This window comes from Sapajus apella, unplaced genomic scaffold (genome assembly GCF_009761245.1).
Source record: "Sapajus apella isolate SASKATOON/1434 unplaced genomic scaffold, GSC_monkey_1.0 scaffold37, whole genome shotgun sequence".
Lineage (NCBI taxonomy): Eukaryota > Metazoa > Chordata > Mammalia > Primates > Cebidae > Sapajus > Sapajus apella.
The window spans coordinates 6,665,894-6,688,542 of NW_022436977.1; the positions used below are offsets into that span (position 1 = coordinate 6,665,894).

The window sequence follows — 22,649 nt, forward strand, 5'->3', positions numbered from 1 at the left end:
AAAAAAAAAAAAAAAAAAAAAAAAAAAAATTAGCTGGGCGTGGTGGCACACACCTCCCAGCTACTTGGGAGGCTGACGCGGGGGAATCGCTTGAACCCAGGAGGCAGAGGTTGAGTGAGCCAAGATGGTGCCACTGCACTCCGGCCTGGTGACAGAGCAAGACTCCATCTCAAAAACAAAAATTAGCCAGCAGTGGTGGCAGATGCCTGTAATCCCAGCTACTTGGGAGACTGAGGCATAAGAATCCCTTGAACCTCAAAGGCAGAAGTTACAGTGGTCTGAGACTGTGCCACTGCACTCCAGCCTGTGAACAGAGCAAGACTCTGTCTTTTTTTTTTTTTTTCCCCCATGAGACAGCATCTCACTATATTGACCAGGTTGGAGTGCGGTGGCGTGATCTTGGCACACTGCAATCTCTGCCTCCCAGATTCAAGGGATTCTCTTGCTTTAGCCTCTCGAGTAGCTGGGACCACAGGAGTGTGCCACCACGGTTGGCTAATTTTTTGGACTTTTAGTAGAGATGGGATTTCACCACGTTAGCTAGGATGATCTTGATCTCCTGATCTTGTGATCTGCCCACCTTGGCCTCTCCCAAAGTGCTGGGATTACAGGTGTGAGCCACCACGCCTGGCCAACACTCTGTCTTAATAAAAAACAATAACTGATAAATGAAACAAACTTATTGTAAAAGGGTTTTAAACTCTTGGCTAAGTATTTTGCCACTTTGTTCCTAATTCCAAATAATACTTAATATTATAAAATATAAATGTGAGCTATTGTTGCATACCTCACAAGAAGGGATTACTACTGGATCCTTTAAGGCGGTAAACTGTTTCTTACAACTCTTTTCAAACCAACCTTTAATATGGTGAAATATTTTAAATTTAAATACAAAATACATTTTAAGAATATATTTGCAGTCATTTAAAAATCTGTTATGAGGCCAGGCGCAGTGGCTCACGCCTGTAACCCCAGAACTTTGGGAGGCTGAGGCGGGCGGATCACAAAGTCAGGAGTTCAAGACCAGCCTGACCAACAAAGTGAAACCCCATCTCTACTAAAAATAAAAAAATTAGCCAGGCATGGTGGTGGGCGCCTGTAGTCCCAGCTACTTGGGAGGCTGAGGCAGGAGAATTGCTTGAACCCAAGAGGCAGAGGTTACAGTGAGCTGAGATCATCCCATTGCACTCCAGCCTGGGCAACAAGAGCAAAACTCCGTCTCAAAAAAAAAAAATCTGTTATGACCACACACACACACATATCATGTTTTCTGGTACTGTCAGGATGTCTATTATCAGGAAAAACTGGAAAAATTCCCTCTACACTTACAACTTCTCGTAAAGAGTTTTAGTTGGGAATATTGCAGCTCTGTGTTGGTCTTTCTAAATTCAGGTTTAAAGAGGTCTGCTCAAGTAAAAGTATACAAAAAAGAACACTATTACACCACACTTGTGGAACATTACACACTAGCTTAGACTCAGCCATATAAGCTTGACATACACTATTTTCAAAACTAATTGTAATATAATAATAACATTGTATAGTTTCAGTCTTTATTTTAAAAGCAGGATACTTTTTGACTGATAGTTTATGAGAAAGGCAAGCAGTTGTTAGATATCCTTTGTTTTAACTTTGAGCCAATACTTGCAATCTCTTTTCTAGGATCCTGATCACTATAATAGGAGTGTATTCCAAAACTGCAAGATGGACTTAAAATGCTGATAACATTTGCAAACATTTTTATTTTTCTTTCTTTCTTATTTTTTTGAGATTGAGTCTCACTATATCACCCAGTCTGGTCTTGAACTCCTAAGCTCAAGTAATCCTCCTGCCTCAGTCTCCTGGGTACCTGAGTAGTTAGAATTACTGCTACAAACCACTGTGACTGGCTACCAAGACTTTTCTTTCTTCTTCTTCTTCTTTTTTTTTTTAACAGGTTCTCATTCTGTTGTCCAGGCTGGAATGCTGTGGCATGATCTTGGTTCACGGCAACCTCTGCCTCCAGGGCTCAAGTGATCATCTTACCTCAGGCTCCCAAGTAACTAGGGTAATGGGCGTTTGCAATCATGCCCAGATAATGTTTTGTACTTTTTGTAGAGACAGGGTTTTGCCATGTTGCCCAGGCTGGTCTCACTCCTGGGCTCATGCAATCCACCTGCCTTGGCCTCCCAAAGTGCTGGGATTACAGGCATGAGCCACCACCCCCAGCAATTGCAAATACAAAAATCAAGATTTTCTCATTTCAGTCAAGATTTTCTCAGAATTAGGCAACAAAAGTAAAATAAATTTGGAGTTTGATATCAGACTGCAACTATCATCTACAGTCCCTAATTTTAAGTTTTGTTATTAAAATAGGTTCATGATTTCAGTAAGAAATGATATAAATTTGATAAATATATGATATAAATTGAACCTTATCTCTTTATACTTATCATGTACTGGTTTTACATACTGGAAGCTGAGATAGGATTTCATTTGAAAAGAGGTTTCTATTGCTAAAAATGCTTGAATATCACTGTTTTAAGATACAAATTCCCCTGACAAAATTTAAATGACTTAGAATACAAATTTGGCTTTAACTTTAGATTTCCTATCTTCTTCTTAGCTGCTGCTGCTTCTTTTTCTTATTATTTTTTGAGACAGAGACTCCCTCTGTTGCCCAGGCTGGAGTGCAGTAACACAATCTTGGCTCACTGCAACCTCTGCCTCCCTAGTTCAAGCAATTCTCATGCCTCAGCCTCCTGAGTAGCTGGGACTACAGGTACGTGCCACTACGCCTGGGCAATTTTTGTATTTTTAGTAGAGATGGGGCTCTGCCATGTTGGACAGCTAGTCTCGAATTCCTGGCCTGAAGTGACCCACTCACCTTGGCCTCCAAAAGTGCTAGGATTGTAGGTGTGAGCCACCGCATCTGGCCTAGATTTCCTATTTTATAAAATGATGCAATGTAAGTTGTTGATTTTTCAAATTCCATTAGGACTAGATTAGAGCATCAAACTCAAGAAATTTTGCAATACTGAAGTAAGTTATGCTTTCTTTTTGCAAATTTAATACTGGCAAAAGTATGTCAAAAAGGTTGCTTTGAAAGTAAATATGAAGGTTCCAATCATGTCTCTTTCTTCCCTGGCTAATATTTCCTTCCACTCTAAGAAGCCAATTCCTTCTTGCCTTCTATTGCCAAGTAAAGGAAGAATACTGAAGAAAATGAAGCTCTGCTTGCTTTTTTCCAGTACCAATAATTTTGAGCCTAGTGATACCTCCTATGTTGTGGAACAGGATCTCAAAATAACATACCAAGAAATGTGAACACTGAAACTATCAAATGGCAAAATTTGTCCTAATGATATACACATCATTTGTTCAACTTTCTCCTGAATATAACTTAATTGTAAAACATAAATAAAACAAGGAAAGATGAATTAATGACAAATTCACCTGGAAGTCAATTTTTCAAGAAAAACACAAGGTTTGATCTGTCACAGAATGAGAAAAAAAAAAAGGAAAAATACCAGGTTATCATTCTACATAGATTTGTAGAATGATAATCTGGCTGTAAGGTAAAAATGGCTTTTTTACTTTTAAAGAGTTATTAAAAAAGAAAACAAAGAATCTGTAATAGAGACTGACCACATGTGGGCTGCAAAGTTAAAGTGTTTACTATCTAATCCTTTATAGAAAAAGGCTGCCAGCTACTGATAGAGACCAATGTATATATTTAAACTTTAAAATTATACTTTAACAAAAGTTGTGTTGATTACCTGTTCATAATTTAAACGTTGAATTTCTGAAATTTCTTTTGGCTTTGCATCAAGCATGTAATCTCCTGTAAAAAAAAAAAATGTGAAATTGCCTTTTAAAAACTTTTTTTTTTCTGATTACAAAAATAATAGATTTTAATTATAAATGTTAAAACACTGAAGCTATGGCTGACATATAAAGTTGACTTCTCAAACCTACCTAGAGAAAATAAATGTTAACTACTTGCTATCACCTCATATATTTTTAAAATATTTATACTATAGTGCTTTTGAACTTTTTTGATTTTATAACATATTTCAGCATCATTCCATATTATTATGTATAAAGATCCCAAAGGATGTACCAAATTTCACTAATGTCAACGATATAACTAATTCCGATTACCTCACCAACAATGGGTATTATCAGTCTTCTAAATGTCTGCAACCCTGAGAGGTAAAAAAAAAAAAAAAAAAAAAAAACATTCTTTGGCATCTGACCAGATGTGGTGGCTCATGCCTGTAATCCCAGGGAGAACGAGGTGGGTAGATCACTCAAGGTCAGGAGTTCAAGACCAGCCTGGCCAACACGGTGAAACCCCGATTCTACTAAAAATACAAAAGTTAGCAGGGCGTGGTGATAGGCACCTGTAAATTCCAGCTACTTGGGAGGCTGAGGCAGAAAAATCACTTGAACCTGGGAGGTGGAGGTTGCAGTGAGCCGAGATTGCACCCCTGCACTCCAGCCTAGGCAAGAGAGCGTTTCCACTAAAAAAAAAAAAAAAAAAGTTTTTTTTGTGCATTTAAAAAGATGGCATTTTTATATAAAAATTTTTACTTGATATCACCTTTTCAATATATACATAACCTTTTGGTATACGTGGCAACTTTTAAATATACATGGTACCTTTTAAAAACATGGATCACAATTTTAATACTTTTAAATCTATCCATAACCTATGTATTATCTTTCAAATTATGTATTAACTATATGTATATATTTATTTTTCTTTGAATTCTCTACCTATATAATTATCATCTTTTTTTTTTCTTTTTAAGAGATGGGGTTTTGTCATGTTGCAGCTTCCCAAAGTGTTGGCATTAGAGGCATGAGACACCACACCTGGCTTGTCTTTTCTTATTAAACTGTAAAAGCTAAACTGGGCTACGCACGATGGCTCATGCCTGTAATCCGAGCACTTTGGGAGGCTGAGGAGAACGCATCACCTGAGGTTAGGAGTTCACAACCAGCCTGGCCAACATGGTAAAACCCTGTATCTACCAAAAATACAAAAACTAGCCAGGTGTGATGACAAGTGCCTATAGCCCCAACTACTCGGGAGGCTGAGGTGGGAGAATAGCTTGAAGCCAGGAGATGAAGGTTGTACTGAGTCAAGATCGGCCACTGCACTCTAGCCTGGGTGATGGGGAGACATTCTGTCTCAAAAACAAAAACAAATTTTATTTTTATTTTTTTGTTTGTTTGTTTGTTTTTGTTTTTTTTGAGACGGAGTTTCGCTCTTGTTACCCAGGCTGGAGTGCAATGGCGCGATCTCGGCTCACCGCAACCTCCGCCTCCCGGGTTCAGGCAATTCTCCTGCCTCAGCCTCCTGAGTCGCTGGGATTACAGGCACGCACCACCATGCCCAGCTAATTTTTTGTATTTTTAGTAGAGACGGGGTTTCACCATGTTGACCAGGATGGTCTCGATCTCTTGACCTCGTGATCCACCCGCCTCGGCCTCCCAAAGTGCTGGGATTACAGGCGTGAGCCACCGCGCCCGGCCTGACAAGAATACAATGGGTTGGTTCGGGTGGTCTCAAAATATAAAATATAAAAAATATATAAAATATATTTCATATAAAATACAAAAAATATATTTTTTTGGTCAGAGTGGTCTCAAAATATAAAATATAAAAAATACAATATATGCAATATATTTTATATAAAATATAAAAAAATACAATACTAAATTTTGTTTCAAACCCATCTCCACTAAAAAATACAATGGGTTGGTCAGGGTGGTCTCAAACTCCTGACCTCAGGTGATCTACCCGCCTAGGCCTCCCAAAGTACTGGGATTACAGGCATGCGCCACCGTGCCTGGCCAACATAAAATAATTTTGTTTAAAGTCAGACAATGCCACCATCTCTACTATTTTCCTTACTTCATACTATGCCAGTCTCATCATCATACTAATTTCAGATGGCTGAAGTCACAATGTACATTCCAGTTTATGCTGTTTCATATTCCTACCCATTTCCTGCCTCTTTACCTACATCTCTTCCCCACCTTATTAGACTAGATATCGTGTTTCATTCTCTGTGCCAAAGCCCTCCAAAAAGCCATGCCCGTGTCTGGCTCTGCTCTCGTATTCTAGTAACAGTAATTTCCAGATTGAAACTCAATTCTTCTCCTCTAACCTTTGCCAATCAAAATTCCCATTTCCTTGGGGTACTTCAGCTAGGCATTAGGAAAGCAATTATTAGTTCCTCTTACAATCCCTTTACTAGTGTTTGCTTTTTAACTCAAAAACATCTCTTGTTTCTCCAGAGAAATGGAATAATCTCAAGAGGAGAAAATCTAAATAGCTTAGAAAATTAAACGATTTGTTCTCGCAGGATTGGCCCTGAATAAAGTTTACTTTTTGTGTGGCAGAGCTTTCAGAATTTCTTTGCTTACATCGCTCTTGTCACTTCTCCCCCACCTCCTGTTAAAATCATATTACTTTTATGCTGACCCTAGTAGCTAAGTCGTATCACCAGTGATTCCCAAACCTCTTAGCAACACTGGCTCTAGATATTTCCTCACCAATTTTTCTTTTTCCTTATTAAAATTCTCTGTCCTACGTTGTGCTTCCTCAGGGCTTTGCTAGCTAAGAGTTAGATATATTTCATATAACAAGTATGTTAACTATTTTCCTTATTACTCTTTCCAAGAAAAATACCACGCTGACATTTTTGTGGTTAGAGTACACTTTTATGCAGCGACATTGACTACTTTTTGACACCTCTAAATAACTAGCTCACAGTATATGCTCAGTAAATATTTACAGGATTGCTGGGCATGGTGGCTCAAGCCTGTAATCCGAGCACTTTGGGAGGCCAAGGCGGGCGGAACACCTGAGGTCAGGAGTTTGAGACCAGCCTGGCCAACAAGGTGAAACCCCGTCTCTACTAAAAATACAAAAATTAGCTGGGCATGGTCGTGGGCGCCTGTAGTCCCAGCTACTGGGGAGGTTGAGGCGAGATAATTGCTTGAACCCAGGAGGCAGAGGTTGCAGTGAGCCAAGATGGCACCACTGCACTCTAGCCTGGGCAAGAAAAGCGAAACTCCATCTCAAAAAAAAGAAGAAAAAAAAAAGTTACTGGGTTAAAAAAAGCAAAAAAAGAAAGAAAAACACAAGAAGAGGAAATTTCAAATATTATATCAAAAACACTTTGGAATGGTAGAGGGGTAAGAGGGATGTATTTTTGAGTATTATGAGCTTTTCAGCATTCTTTAAATCATACAAGGTGCCCAGATGCAGATATCACATTAACCCCTCTGCGTGTTGGTTTCCTTCTCTGTAAAACAGAGAGATATCACAATTTTATGAGAGTTTCTTTTTGGCACCAATCTCATTCTTTGTACTATTAGTACTTCTGCACTTAATAACTCTGCTCATCGGTTCTCTGCCACCACAACTGTATTTCTTCATTTGCAGAACGCGGCCAAAGAGCTCATTTTGCCTCAGAAGGTATGCAGACAAAGTCAAGTAGCATGCTAGTGATAATGAGCAGGGAGGAGGTTAGGTAAACGGAATCAACTTGTGATAGCACAGAAAGTAGAGCCACAATGAACTTAAGAGCTATGGAGTGGCAGCATAGTTTAACTGAACACTGTCCAATGAAAATATAATGCAAGCCACGAATATGAACTCAAATGTAATTTTAAATTTTCTAGTAGCCACACTAAAAAAAGTTAAACAGGTAAAATTAATCTTCTCTTTTTTTTTTTTTTTTTTTTTTTGAGATAGGGTCTCACTTTGTCACCCAGGCTGGAGTGCATTCGCATAAACATAGCTCACTTCAGCCTTGACCTTCCAGGTTCAAGTGATCCTCCTGCCTCAACCTCCCCAGTAGCTAGCGCTATAGGTAAGCATCATCACACGTTTAATTTTTAAATTTTTGTAGAGACAGGGTTTTCCCACGTTGCCCAGGCTGGTCTTGAACTCCTGAGCTCAAGAGATCTGCCCACCTCAGTCTCTCTAACTGCTAGGATTACAGGTATGAGCCATCATACCTGGCCAAAATTAAACTTAGTAATATATTTTATTTAACCTAATATATGAACATTTCAACAATCAATATTTTTAAATTACTGATGTTCTTTTTTAACCAAATTTTTAAAATCTGGTGTATATTTTACATTTACAGAACATCTCAATTCACACTGCCACATTTCAAGTACTCAATAGCCACATATACCTAGTGGCTACTATATTCTTTAGTACAGGTTTACGTCACATATAGTAATGATCTAAGAAGGAACAGTAAATGAGTTTAATTTGACTCATCTGCCTTACACAATTGCATCTGAGAACAGGGAAGTAGGGTGGAGAGTGGAAGGACATAGAAGAGCTGGACAGGAAACAGGGCTTAGAAATACATGTAACTTATTATTTAAATTATATATAGTTACATATAAATGGCCAGGTGCAGTGGCTCACACCTATAATCCAAATACTTTGGGAGGCTGAGGCAGGCAGATCACTTGGAGACAGGTAGTAGAGACCAGCCCAGCCAACAAGGGGAAACCTCATCTCTACTAAAAATACAAAAAGTAGCTGGGCATGGAGAAACGCTTGAACCTGGGAGGTGGAAGTTGCAGTGAGCAAGATTATGCCACTGCATTCCAGCCTGGGTGACAGAGCGAGACCCAGTTTCAAAAAACAAAACAAAATAAAACTACATTTAACTTGTTACTATCCCATTTAGGAAACTAAAATAGATTAAGCATCCTATTATAGCCCATTCAAACTCACTGCCTGGCTCACATGACTTTTTTGCCACAAGTGACCTAATCCAATCTCTATTCCTCTAACAACCATACCACATGCAGATTTACCAACTATAGTCAAATTAGACTCATTCACTCTTCCTTCAATATGCCTTATATATTTCCACCTCTAGCTTGAGGTTAACCTAGTTTCCACCTAGCTCTGAAACAACCTTCCCAATTCTTTACAACAGCGTAGATGCTAACTATACTTCAAAGCCTGATACAAACAACATTTCCTACTCCTCACCCACTTTCCAGCCCATTTTTACCCAAAATTCTCAAAAGTTTTCTGCCCTTGAGTCTCTACTTCCCTACCTCCCAGATATTATTCAATATCCCTTCTCCTTTCTTCTAACAATCTTCACCTTCTCTTGGCTTCACTCTACCACTCTCTCCTGGCTTTTTTCCTTTCTTACCAGCTGCGTTTTCACTATGTCTCTGTCCTCTACTTCATGCATTTTAGCAAGAGTGATGTTGCACCTAAAGGGACAAAAAATGGTTCTTGATGCAAAAGAGAGGGTGGCAAAAAAAAAAATCTTAAATAGTATAATGGTTTATAGCCTTCAAAGGGCCATACACAGTACATAAAAACACATACAATATATCTACAGTATTAAAATGTCCTGAAATGAGCCATTACTGCATGGATGATGGGTAGAATTATCTGAGTTCTAAAACTGAGGAGTTTAGGGAGGAACTGGGGAGACAGACAGTAAGGAGCAAGTGGGTACCTATTCCATTTTGAGGCTCACTGGTAAAATAGAGATGAGAGATGAGAGAGAACAGAACTATCACTTGAGAGAACTGCATTGTCATCAAGACAGAGCCAAATATTCAGATAAGGTGAAGGGAACATTCAGAGAAGTTGAAAACCTAGGGAATTTACTAATGGCAGACTCAGAAAGGCAATAATGAAAAGAAAGTTGAAACACTGCTCCATCTAATCTCTGCATGCTGGGAAACTGCAGGAGACAATCCTGGGCCCTCTTCTCTTTTCTCCTTATTATCTCATCAACTTCCATAGATTTAAATACTATTTTTATACTGAGGACTCCTAAATTCTTATAAATTTCAGTGTTCTCTGGAACTCATAGTCTGCCATTTACTCTCTCCCCACTTTCTCCCTCAACTCTTCAGTTTTAAAATTCAGATAATTCTACCCGTTATCCATGCACCTTGTTGCAGTTACCTACTAACTTTCAGGCAACCCCCTTTATTCTTAGCTCACCATATTTCTCCAACACAAATCCAGTAATTTTTGGTAATTTCAATAGGCATGGGGATGTCTCCTCTAATACCCTGCCTCTCTGTCTCTCTGTTCCTTGACCTCTTCTCCAACAAAAATATTTTATTCACATTTTATTCTTAAACACACACACACACACACACACACACACACACACACACACACACACACCCCTCTTTTATTCTACTTTATCTCAGAAACTCATTTCCCTTGGTGATACAGTTTCATTATTATAAAAAATCCTCAGCTCTTTCAGGAATCAGGACTTAAAATCCATTAATCTCATTATATTTTCCTTCAACATGGTTACATCATTTCTTCTTTATGCAGCTTAAATTCTATGGCCCATCATTATAATCACTGTCTATACACATCTTCATACCTTAGATTCCTCCCCTCCTCCCCCAGTGCACAACTCTGGCCCCACCACTGGCAACATGCAGAGCAACATACCCTAGATTCTTTCTTCAACACATTCTTCAGGCAAAAATCCAGCTCTGGTTAAATCCTGCCCTCCCATTATTCAGGCCTAGACTCAGGGCAGCTGAATGTGAGCGGAAAAGCCATAACACCATGCCAGCTGGTCTCACTAACCTTAAAGGTAACACCCAAAAATCACACCACAGCTCTCTAATCGATTCACTCTCCCATTCCTCTAAGCAATTATTTTATACCTTCCCTCTTATTTTCAACAACTCCTCCTTCATCCGCACTCCCAGCTGATGACTTTGTTTCCCATTTCATTGAGAAAACAGAAGCACTCAAGAGACATTCCTACCTGCATCTATTTATAATACATTCTGTCTTCCCTTCTATTACTACGAATGACCTATCTAAGGATAATTTTTCTATTTGTATAAAGTACTTTCTGTATTTCCCTTTTTCCTTTTTTTTTTTTTTGAGACAGAGTTTCACTCATGTTACCCAGGCTGGAGTGCAATGGCGCGATCTCGGCTCACCGCAACCTCCGCCTCCTGGGTTCAGGCAATTCTCCTGCCTCAGCCTCCTGAGTAGCTGGGATTACAGGCACGCGCCACCATGCCCAGCTAATTTTTTTGTATTTTTAGTAGAGACGGGGTTTCACCATGTTGACCAGGATGGTCTCGATCTCTTGACCTCGTGATCCACCCGCCTCGGCCTCCCAAAGTGCTGGGATTACAAGCGTGAGCCACCGCGCCCGGTCTCAATGATTTTTTTGTAGCCTATTCACCGGATTATGAAACTATCATGATAATCTAATTTTTAAAAAAAATTTTTAATTTTAATATTTTGAGATGGAGTCTTACTCGGTCACCCAGGCTGGAGTGCAGTGGCATTATCTCTGCTCACTGCAACCTCCAAATGCCAGGTTCAAGCAATTCTTCTGCCTTTGCCTCCCAAGTAGCTAGGACTACAGCCGTGTGCCACCATACCTGGCTAATTTTTTGTATTTTTAGTAGAAACAGGGTTTCACCATGTTGCCCAGGCTGGTTTCAAACTCCTGAGCTCAAGTGATCCCCCCGCCTCAACATCCCAAAGTGCTGGGATTACAGGCGTGAGCCATTGTGCCCAGCCCATGATGTAATTTCTGAATATTTTGGTCTTCCCTAAAAGAAACCCTGTTTCCATTAGCAGTCAATTACCATTTCACCCTGTCTCTTCCTCAGACCTATGCAACCACAAATCTACTTTCTGTCTTAACAAATTTGCCTATTCTAATTTTTTAAATTTTCATTTCTTAGAGATAAGGTTCTTGCTCTCTCACCCAGGCTGGGGGGCAGTGGTATGGTCATAGCTCACTGCAGTCTCAAACTCCTGGGTTCAAGTGATCCTCCTGCCTCAGCCTCCCATGTAGCTGGGACCAGAGGCATGCGCCACCAGCCTGTTTAATGGATGTTTCATATAAATGGAATCCTACAATATGCAGTCTTTTATGATTTTGCCTCTTTCACTTAAATGTTATAGCATGTATTCATACTTCATATCTTTTTATGGCTAATATTCTATTGTATGAATTTATATTTGCTTATCTGCTCATCTTTTCCATTTTTTGACTACTATGAATAATGTTGCTATATACATTTTTATACAAGTTGTATGGAAATATGTTTCCACTTCTCTTGGGTCAATAACTAGGAATGATATTTCATGGTCATATGGTAACTCTGCTTAACTTTTTAAAGAATAGCCAAACTGGGCCGGGCGCGGTGGCTCAAGCCTGTAATCCCAGCACTGTGGGAGGCCGAGGCGGGTGGATCACGAGGTCAAGAGATCGAGACCATCCTGGTCAACATGGTGAAACCCCGTCTCTACTAAAAATACAAAAAATTAGCTGGGCATGGTGGCGTGTGCCTGTAATCCCAGCGACTCAGGAGGCTGAGGCAGGAGAATTGCCTGAACCCGGGAGGCGGAGGTTGCGGTGAGCCGAGATCGCGCCATTGCACTCCAGCCTGGGTAACAAGAGCGAAACTCCGTCTCAAAAAAAAAAAAAAAAAAAATAGCCAAACTGCTTTCTGAAATAGCTGTATTATTTTACATTCCAACTGGCTAGGTGTGAGGGTTTCCAGTTTTCTCTTGTTCCAGTCAGGTTTTCATCCCATACACTCATCAAGGTTACCAATGAACTCCTTATGGCTAAATCAACTTTTAATCTTCTTCCTGCTTCAGCTATTAGCAGCACTTGATTCAGTTCATCTCTCAATCTTCCTTGAAACATTTCTTCATTAGGATTCTAGGAAATCAGAGCCTCCTATTTTTCTATTTTTCTTCTAACCAGCTGAGCATGCCAGCTCTTTCTCCTTCCCCATCTTCTAATCACTGGCATATGCCAAACTCAATCCACTGACCTTTTCTCTTCTATCGACTACATTCCTTCTCTTAATGATCTCACCCAATCTAACTACTGCTTATGTACGTTGTCTGTAAATGTATATTTACAGACTTGTACTGTCTAATACAGTAGCCAGTAGCAACATGTGGATATATAAATTTGAATTACATAAAAATAAAAATTCAGTTCCTTGGTCACATTATATACACACACATATATGTTTATATGCAAGTATATATGTTTGTGTGTGTGTGTGTGTGTATATACATATATGCGGGGGGGGGGGTGGAGTTTTGCTCTGTTGCCCAGGGTAGAGTGCAGTGCTGTGATCTCAGCTCGCTGCAGCCTCTGAATCCCATGCTCAAGCAATCCTCCCACATTAGCCTCCCAAGGAGCTGGGACAGGTGCACACCACCATGCCTGGCTAAATTTTTTATTTTTAAGTGGAGATGGGGTCTCACCAAATTGCCCAGGCTGGCCTCAAATTCCTGGGCTCAAAACAGGAGTTACATTTTAAGAGTTTGAGGGCCACATGTGGCTAGCGGCTACTAAACTGCACAGCAAGATATAGAACATTTCTATCATTCCAGAAATTTTAATTATACAGTGCTGATCTAGACCTCTCCTCTAAACTCAAGATATATATATATATATGTGTGTGTGTGTGTGTGTGTGTGTGTGTGTGTATACATACACATAGACATATATCATATATATACACATATATGCATATGATTGCTTTCCTGATCTCTAAATTTTGATGTCAACAAACATCTAAAAACAAAAATCCTGCGATTTCTCCCCCAAAACCTTGCTCCTTCCACTTTTTCCTATTTTAGTTTTTCTATCTCCATCTTTCTCCTTGTTCAAACCAAAAACCACAGAACAACCCTTTATTCCACTTTCACTCTACACCCAACTGATGAGCAAACTCTGTCAACTCTGTATCCAGAATCTGACAACTTCTTACAAACTTCACTTATTTTACCTTGTTTAAAGCCATCATCTTTTGCTAACCTCCTAAATGGTCTTCCTGCTTGTCCTTACCCTTCTCTAAGGTCTATTTTCAACATAACTGCTAGAGAATTCTTGCTAAATCGCAAGTTACATCATGTCATCCTCTGTTCAAAATCCTCTAACAGCTGCCCAGCTTACTCACAGCAAAAATCAAAATTGCTGTTACATCCTTAGGGCCCCATGTGATCTGACTCCAGTAACTCTGATCTCATCTCCTACAACTCCCCTTTGTATTCTCTCTGGCAGTTATACTGGCTATTCCTCAAAATCACCAAGCATATTTCAGCCTTCCCCATAAAATAGGAATCACTAACTTTAAGAATGTTATCCGCTTATCCAGCAGAGTCCCATGGGGAAAAAAAATAAAAATTTAAAATAATAATAATAATAATAATAACAAGAATCACTAAGCTAGCTTAAAAGAGGGATTTTCTTTTTAAGCCAGTTTGCAGACATCTAGGTATTCAGAGTAATCTTCCCTTACCTAAGGTCCCTAGTCGGTAAATGGGTATTACATGATATAAATTATATTTTCTGAGAAGGATCTTTCTTCTTGGTGAAGTGGCTCATGCCTGTATTCCCAGCACTTTGGGAGGCCAAGGTGGGAGGATCGCTTGAGCCCAGGAGTTCAAGACCAGTCTAGGCAACACAGTAAAACCCTATCTCTATTAAAAAAAAAAAATTAGCTGGGCATGGTAGCATGTGCCTGTAGTTCCAGATATTCGGGAAGCTGAAGTGGGATGATCACCTGAGCCTAGGGAGGTCAAGGTTGCAGCAAGTCATGATCATGGCACTGCATTCCAGCCTAGGCAACAGAGTAAGACTCTTTTCTCAAAAAAAAAAAAAGTCTTCTAAAGTTTATAGTCTCAGTTTTATCACTAAGCCTAGATCTCACAAAAAATCAGTTAACTAGTTGTCTGGAAGGGTAAAGACAAGAATTTTTAAAAATAAAATCTGTTTTTGTTTTTGAGGCAGAGTCTCACTCCATCACCCAGGCTGGAGTGCATTTTGATCTCGGCTCACTGCAACCTCCACCTCTTGGGCTCAAGTGATTCTCCCATCTCAGACTCCAAGTAGTTGGGACTACAGGTGCACACCACCACAGCTGGCTCATTTTTATATTTTTGGTAGAGATGAGGTTTCACCATATTGGCCAGGCTGGTCTCAAACTCCTGACCTCAAGTGATCTGTCCACCTCGGCCTTCCAAAGTGCTGAGATTACAGGTGTGGGCCACCACGCCTGGCCTAAATACAAATTTAATTACTGAAAAAACTGTAAGAATATGAATTAAGATTTCCTATTTGGTAATAGTATAAATATATGAACTCTTCTTTGCCAGATTAGATTTTAAAAGGCCACAATGTGATGTACATGCCTGCTCTCTAAACAAGTTCAATCAATGTAGCCAGTCTACAAACTGTATTAATGGTCTGTTTTGAAATAAGAACCTTGGACAAGAATGCAATTCAATACATTACTTCCTTCAAGCAGAAAATTTCCCTATAAAAAATTATAGAAGACATAAACAGTATGCTTACTAACGTAAATATTTTCCATCCTAGGACAAGATTCTATCTCACTGCAGACTGATAACTAACATTTTGTAGAGTGGCATATGTCCATGAATCACACTTTGAGTAGCACTGCTCTAAATCACCTCCTTTGTCTTTAATTCAAGTCTACCCAATATTTTTAAACACTTTGTATATGCAAAGTCAGCCATTCTGTGCCATCACCCATTTTACAATTTATTGGGATTAAGATGTATCTTGTTTTCTAGATGTTACCTAGATTCCTTGTGTGTATTACAGAATTTTAATGCCCAGAAAGAAGGCTATACCATCTAAGAACAATAACATATTGATAAAAATTTTTAATTAGCAAATTCAAAACTATAATTTTAACATAGATTGTATAATAGCACTTCAGAAAGGTGAGACTGGGTAATAAACTAACTTTGAAAATGTTTGTATGAAGAGATATAAAATCCACTTTTCAACACCAACCTAAATATTCCATCAGCTGCTCAGCAGTTATGATTTCCATCATCGGTGGAAGTTTCACCTGAAAAACAAAACAATTCTATAAAATTAAATGTTTTAGATGACTAAAGTGTTTCTTACAGTCAGAAACACAAATACTTATGTCTATATATGTATCTACTATACATATACATTAACATTCACATATACTGGAATCTTTATAACCAGCCTTTTTAAACTATAGAAAATTAGTCCGATCACCATAAAACTTACAGAGTGACTGACCTAAGGCCTTAAAGAAAAATCTGTTTTCAAAGCCAAGTGCTATACCTTTCACCACCCACCATAATTGTTACCAGGCACCAGCAACAGTGTCCTATGAGGTAGCAAACGTAGTTAAAGGGCAGGAAGAGGTGCCAGACATGTGATGTTACCCATGGAGCAGTTTTACTGAAGACAGCCTTCAATACAGCTCAGTATCACATTACTATCATTTACCTGGCCATTTTTATTACTATTATTGTATTTTTATTATTGTGTGCAGTATTAGTGACACACTGAAGAATTTATTCTGTTATTCTATTTATTAGATTGGTGCAAAAATAATTGCAGTTTTGGCTATTTAAAAGTAATGCAGGCCGGGCGCGGGTGTGGGTGCTCACGCCTGTAATCCCAGCACTTTGGGAGGCCGAGGCAGGTGGATCATCTGAGGCCAAGAGTTCGAGATCAACCTGACCAACATGGAGAAACCTTATCTCTACTAAAAATGAAAAAATTGGCTGGGTGTAGTGGCACATGCCTGTAATGCCAGCTACTCGGGAGGCTGAGGCAGGAGAATAGCTTGAACCCAGGAGGTGGAGGTTGGGATGAACCACAATCGTGCCATTGCACTCCAGCCTGGGCAACAAGGGCAAGATTCCATCAAAAAAAAAAAAAGGTAATGCAAAGCTTAAAAACAAGCAAAATTAAACTATATTGTTTAGAGCAGCACATACAGGAGATAAAACAATTAAAAAGTAAGAAGTACATATAGGAGATAAAACAATTAAGAAGAAATGGGTTGGGCACAGTGGGAGGCCAAGGTGGGCAGATCACTTGAGGTCAGGAGCTCGAGACCAGCCTGGCCAACATGGTGAAACCTCTGGCCTGGGCAACAGAGTTAAAAAAAAATAAATAAGAAAAGAAATGGGCTGGGCATGGTGGCTCATGCCTATAATCCCAGGACTCTGGGAGGTCAAAGCAGGCGGATCACTTGAGGTCAGGAATTCAAGACCAGCCTGGCCAACATGGTAAAACCCTATCGCTACTAAAACTACAAAAATTAGCTGGGCATGATGGTGCATGCTTATAATCCCAGCTACTTGGGAGTATGAGGCAGGATAATTGCTTGAAGGTTGCAGTGAGCCAGGATTGTGCCATTATACTCCAGCCTGGGCGACAAGAGCAAAACTCCATCTCAAAACGAAAAAAAAAAGTCTTTTAAGGGGATTCTGAGGTGCTGAAAACACTCTATTTCTTGACCTTCTTGACCTGCAATGGTAGTTCCACTGATGTTTGCTTTATAACAATTTACTAAATTGGACATCTCTGTTTTATGTATTTTTCTATGTGTCATATTTCACAATAAAAAGGTTAAAAGTAAATAGAAAAAAAAACTAAATAGATACATCATAGTGATATTTAAACTAAAAACCCCAGAAAATCCATTAAAATTAATTCAGGTGCAACAACACATTAGTCTAAATTAATTTTTCAAATATGTTGTAAATGAATATGAATATTATGGCCAATGATTATAAATACTTTAACTGACATTCACGAGCACACTCCAGGGTATATTTACAGAACAGGAGAAAAAAATTAATACTGTAGGATGGAAACTCAAAGTAACTACTATATCAATGACAGAAGAATAGTAACATTGTTAAAAATTCTTCAGCAATTATTTTGTGTTCAACCAAGGAAATCCTTTAAATCAGCAATTTCTCCAACAATTACCCCAAATGTTGATAAAGGTCCTCTAGCTGTTTATGTTATCAAATGTAATAATGTCATGATTTTGTTTTAATCAACGAATAAAATAAGTTTTTTAAAAGATCCCTATAAAACAGAAGGGTTTGAAGTCTTCTGTAAGCATATATGATAGTTGATAGCTATATTCAGTCATCCAGTAGATTTACTATGAGATGTCTTTGAGGTTTGATCATCACTTCATGCTACATATTTGTATTCTCTATTGTATTTTTTAAAAATTTCAGGCCAGGCATGGTGGCTTACACCTATAATCCAGGAGGCCAAGGTGGGCAGATCACTTGAGGTCAGGAGTTTGAGATCAGCCTGGCCAACTTGGTGAAATCCCGACTTGACTGAAAAAAAAAACACAAAAATTGGTCAGGCTTGGTGGCGCACACCTGTAGTCCCAGCTACTTGAGGCAGGAGAATCGCTTGAACCCGGGAGGCAGAAGCTTCAGTGAGCAGAGATCGTGCCACCATACTCCACCCTGGGTGACAGAGCGAGACAGTCTGTTTAAAAAGAAATTTCAATAGACTATTTTTTAAAGGCAGTTTTAAGGTTTACAGAAAAACTAAGCAGAAAGAATACAGAGTCCCCATATTTGGCGTATTTTTTAACAGAAACTCTGGCAAATTACTGTCGACTGTTTTTCTAAATAAACTTTTTTTGGAACACAGCCACTCTCATTTGTTTACGTGCTGTCTTTGGCTGCTTTTGGACTACAATACAGAGATGAATCTCTGCAGCAAAGACTGTATGGCACGCAAAGCCTAAAATATTAGTATTCACCATCTGATCCTTTACAGAAAGTTTGCTGATCTCTGCATTAGATGATTTTTTAGAAGCAAATACACAAATATTTCAACTCATTTATTTACAAGCAAAGTCAATAGTATATTCATTTCCTGAATCTTAGCCAGTAGAGTACTTTAGATGTTTATTAAAACTAAAAATCGTCTACTTCACACTAATATTGTGGAACCATTCACAAATCTTAATTATTATTTTTTAACCATTTAAGATCTTCCCAAAAGCTTGCTTCTTTTTTTTTTTTTGGCTTTTCTTCACCACCATCACCTCAAAAGGGTTTTGTTAATGACCTTTGTCTTTTTAGATGTTAGCAAAGGAGAAACAGGTTATGGGACAGTTGGCTAAGAATATGGAATTAACAATTGTGGCAGCCTATCTGAATCTCTAAATTTCAAGTTTTACAATGAAAAAAGTAACAGGCTGGGTGTGGTGGCTCATGTTGACAGTCCCAGCACTTTGGGAGGCCGCAGCAGAAGGATCACTTGAGCCCAGGAGTTTGAGACCAGCCTAAGCAATATAGGGAGACCCTGTGCCTACAAACAAACAAACAAACAAACAAAAACCCAAAAATCAGCCAGGTGTGGTGGCACATGCCTGTAGTACCAGCTATTTGGGAGGATGAGATGGGAGCATCTCTTGAGCCCAGGAATTTGAAGCTGCAGTGAGCCATTATCATGCCACTGTACTTCAGCCTGGGCAAAACAGATATACCCTGTCTCAAAAAAAAAAAAAAAAAAGAACGAAAGAAAGAAAGAAATAATGACAAATCAAGTATGACCTCTTTTAGCAATTATCTGCAACATAGTGTTTATAAATAAATGAGTACTTTAAAGTATACAAAGGTACTTGGAAAGCACTTTAAATAGTTTATTCTTCCTAAAACTTGAACAGAATATCTCAACATAAATCAAAACACAGCTCAAAATTAATAGACGTCAAATTTTTATTATCAAGGAAAATAATATCCTACCCTATAAATATTTTTTTTTTTTTTTTTTTTTTTTTGGAGACGGAGTTTCGCTCTTGTTACCCAGGCTGGAGTGCAATGGCGCGATCTCGGCTCACCGCAACCTCCGCCTCCTGGGTTCAGGCAATTCTCCTACCTCAGCCTCCTGAGCAGCTGGGACTACAGGCACACGCCACCATGCCCAGCTAATTTTTTGTATTTTTAGTAGAGACGGGGTTTCACCATGTTGACCAGGATGGTCTCGATCTCTTGACCTTGTGATCCACCCGCCTCGGCCTCCCAAAGTGCTGGGATTACAGGCTTGAGCCACCACGCCCGGCATCCTACCCTATAAATATTACTGTATTAACCAGATTTCCTGAGGAAGTTATTATTATTTTTGAGACAGGTTCTCACTGTTCTCCAGGTTGGACTGCAATGGGAGGATCATGGTACACTGCAGCCTTGACCTCCCGGGCTCAGTCATCCCACCTAAGCTTCCCAAGTAGCGGGGACTACAGGCACACACCACCACACCTAGCTAATTTTTGTATTTTTTGTAGAGGTGGGGTTTCACCAGGTTACCCAGGCTGGTCTTGAGCTCCTGGCCTCAAGCAATCCTCCCACCTCAGCCTCCCAAATTGCTGGGATTACAGGTGTGAGCCACCGTACTTGGCCCTGGAAAATTACTTATGTAAGCACAAGAATTATTTAAATTAATAAAAGAAAATAGCTATTCCAACTCCAAATATTCCACTATAAGGTAAAACCTCAAAAATTTAGCCCAGTTATTCTGCCGTCCAGGCTGGAGTGCAGTGGCAAAATTATGGCTCACTATAGCCTTGACCTACGCTGGCTCAGGTGACCCTCCCACCTCCACCTCCCAAGTAGCTGGGACCACAGGTACGTGCCACCATGCTCAGTTAATTCTTTTGTAGAAATGGGGTTCTGGCCGGGCGCGGTGGCTCAAGCCTGTAATCCCAGCACTTTGGGAGGCTGAGGCGGGTGGATCACGAGGTCAAGAGATCGAGACCATCCTGGTCAACATGGTGAAACCCCGTCTCTACTAAAAATACAAAACATTAGCTGGGCATGGTGGCGCGTGCCTGTAATCCCAGCTACTCAGGAGGCTGAGGCAGGAGAATTGCCTGAACCCAGGAGGCGGAGGTTGTGGTGAGCCGAGATTGCGCCATTGCACTCCAGCCTGGGTAACAAGAGCGAAACTTCGTCTCAAAAAAAAAAAAAGAAAAAGAAAAAAAAAGAAATGGGGTTCTGACATGTTGACCAAAGTCCTGGGCTCAAGTAATCCACCTGCTTCAGCCTCCTAAAGTGCTGAGATTACAGGTATAAGCCACCATGCCCAGCCCATTCTGTAAGTCTTAATCATCTAAAGAGTTACTCTTTATATATAAAGAGTATATTTGGGAATAGACTCAAGCAAGGCCAAAAATAATAACAATAAAACTGTCTGTTTAAACTGTAAGTAAAATCTTAAACTGGAATGTAAAACATCCTAAGAGTGATATGCCAAGATTTTTACACCTGTGATTTTGATAATCCAAAGGAAAAGATAAATGCAGGGGACTCGGCAATAACTAAGAAATAAGAAGCAGTTTATATAGTTGATAGCAAGTACAAAAATTACTACTGGCCAAAGAACATTTTTAAATGCTTAACAGTTACAATACCAATTAATAAGTACTCAAGAAATACACAGTTTGAGTTCCAATACCTCTTCAAAGTTGGGAAAATATTTGAGAAAATATAAAATTGAGTATTTGCCAGTCTCTGCTCTTTAGAAAAGATAAGTCAGGGGCCGGACATGGTGGCTTAGTCCTGGAATCCCAGCCAATGTGGGTGACCAACATGGGTGGGTCACCTGTGGTCAGGAGTTCAGGACCAGCCTGGTCAACATGGTGAAATCCCATCTCTACTGAAAATACAAAAAATTAGCCAGGCACGGTGGCAGATGCCTGTAATCAATCCCAGCTACTCTGGAGGCTGAGGAGGACAATCACTTGAACCCAGGAGGCAGAGGCAGCAGTGAGCTGAGGTCATATCACTGCACTCCAGCCTGGGTGACAGAGTAAGACTCTGTCTCAAAAAAAAAAAAAAAAGTCAGGAAAAAAACTTAAAATATATTGAACATCTAATAATTACCATTCAATTTGTATGTTAGCTTAATCCCCAGCAATCCTATGAAGCAGGCATTTTACCTCCATTCAAAGAATAAACTAAGGCTTTAAAAAACTAATTTATCCAAAGTAAATAGAAGTATACTATGATGGGAAATGAGATCAGACCCCAAAGCCAGTTACCTTTTCCCTTATACCAATCCTCACAGACTTGTTTTTAACAACAGCAGAACACTTTCACTCCATGAAATCTTATATAAAACATCATCTGAAACATCTTTCAAATCAGGAATTGATAGAGCTCTGTGACCAGGGAAAAGTGGAGAATGACGGGGAAAGAATAACCAAAGTTGACCAGAAGGCTCAGGAAACTCTAAAAAATAAAATCCATACGATGACAAAAATGGAAATTTGGCAAGTAAAGATAAGTTTGTAGAAGAAAATGATGTCTGCTTTGGAACTGTTACATTTTTAGTTTGACATTCAAACAGGGAGTTGAGTTTGGAACACAGGAGATAACATTTTTATGTAGCAGTCTATTTTTGCATTGCTTATATATGGCAAAATGGATCAACTAAATAATAGTCAAATTTCATTATTTTGAAATATGCAGTGTACATATACATATGTGTGTATATATCTATAGCATTCATATATCAGCATGAATATGTAATATGATTTTTTAGTTGAAATTATAAAAAAAGTATTCTTTAGAAAATATTAGAAGTATCATTAATGGGAATAAAAGAGAAGCTTTACCCACTTTCTTCAAAATAAGACTCAAAGGCCGGGCGCGGTGGCTCAAGCCTGTAATCCCAGCACTGTGGGAGGCCGAGGTGGGTGGATCATGAGGTCAAGAGATCGAGACCATCCTGGTCAACATGGTGAAACCCCGTCTCTACTAAAAA

General features: G+C 39.3%; 1 protein-coding gene across 2 annotated transcripts in view; it reads right to left on the reverse strand.

Annotated features, from left to right (window-relative positions):
- Positions 1-22,649, reverse strand: part of MINDY2 (MINDY lysine 48 deubiquitinase 2) — a 96,113-nt gene that overhangs the window by 61,117 nt on the left and 12,347 nt on the right. For both annotated transcript variants that reach the window (XM_032297318.1, XM_032297319.1), the window contains exons 2-3: positions 15,861-15,918; positions 3,759-3,823 (exon numbers count right to left, since the gene is read on the reverse strand). In XM_032297318.1, coding sequence (XP_032153209.1) covers positions 3,759-3,823; positions 15,861-15,918 — 123 coding nt within the window. The remainder of the gene's footprint in view (positions 1-3,758; positions 3,824-15,860; positions 15,919-22,649) is intronic.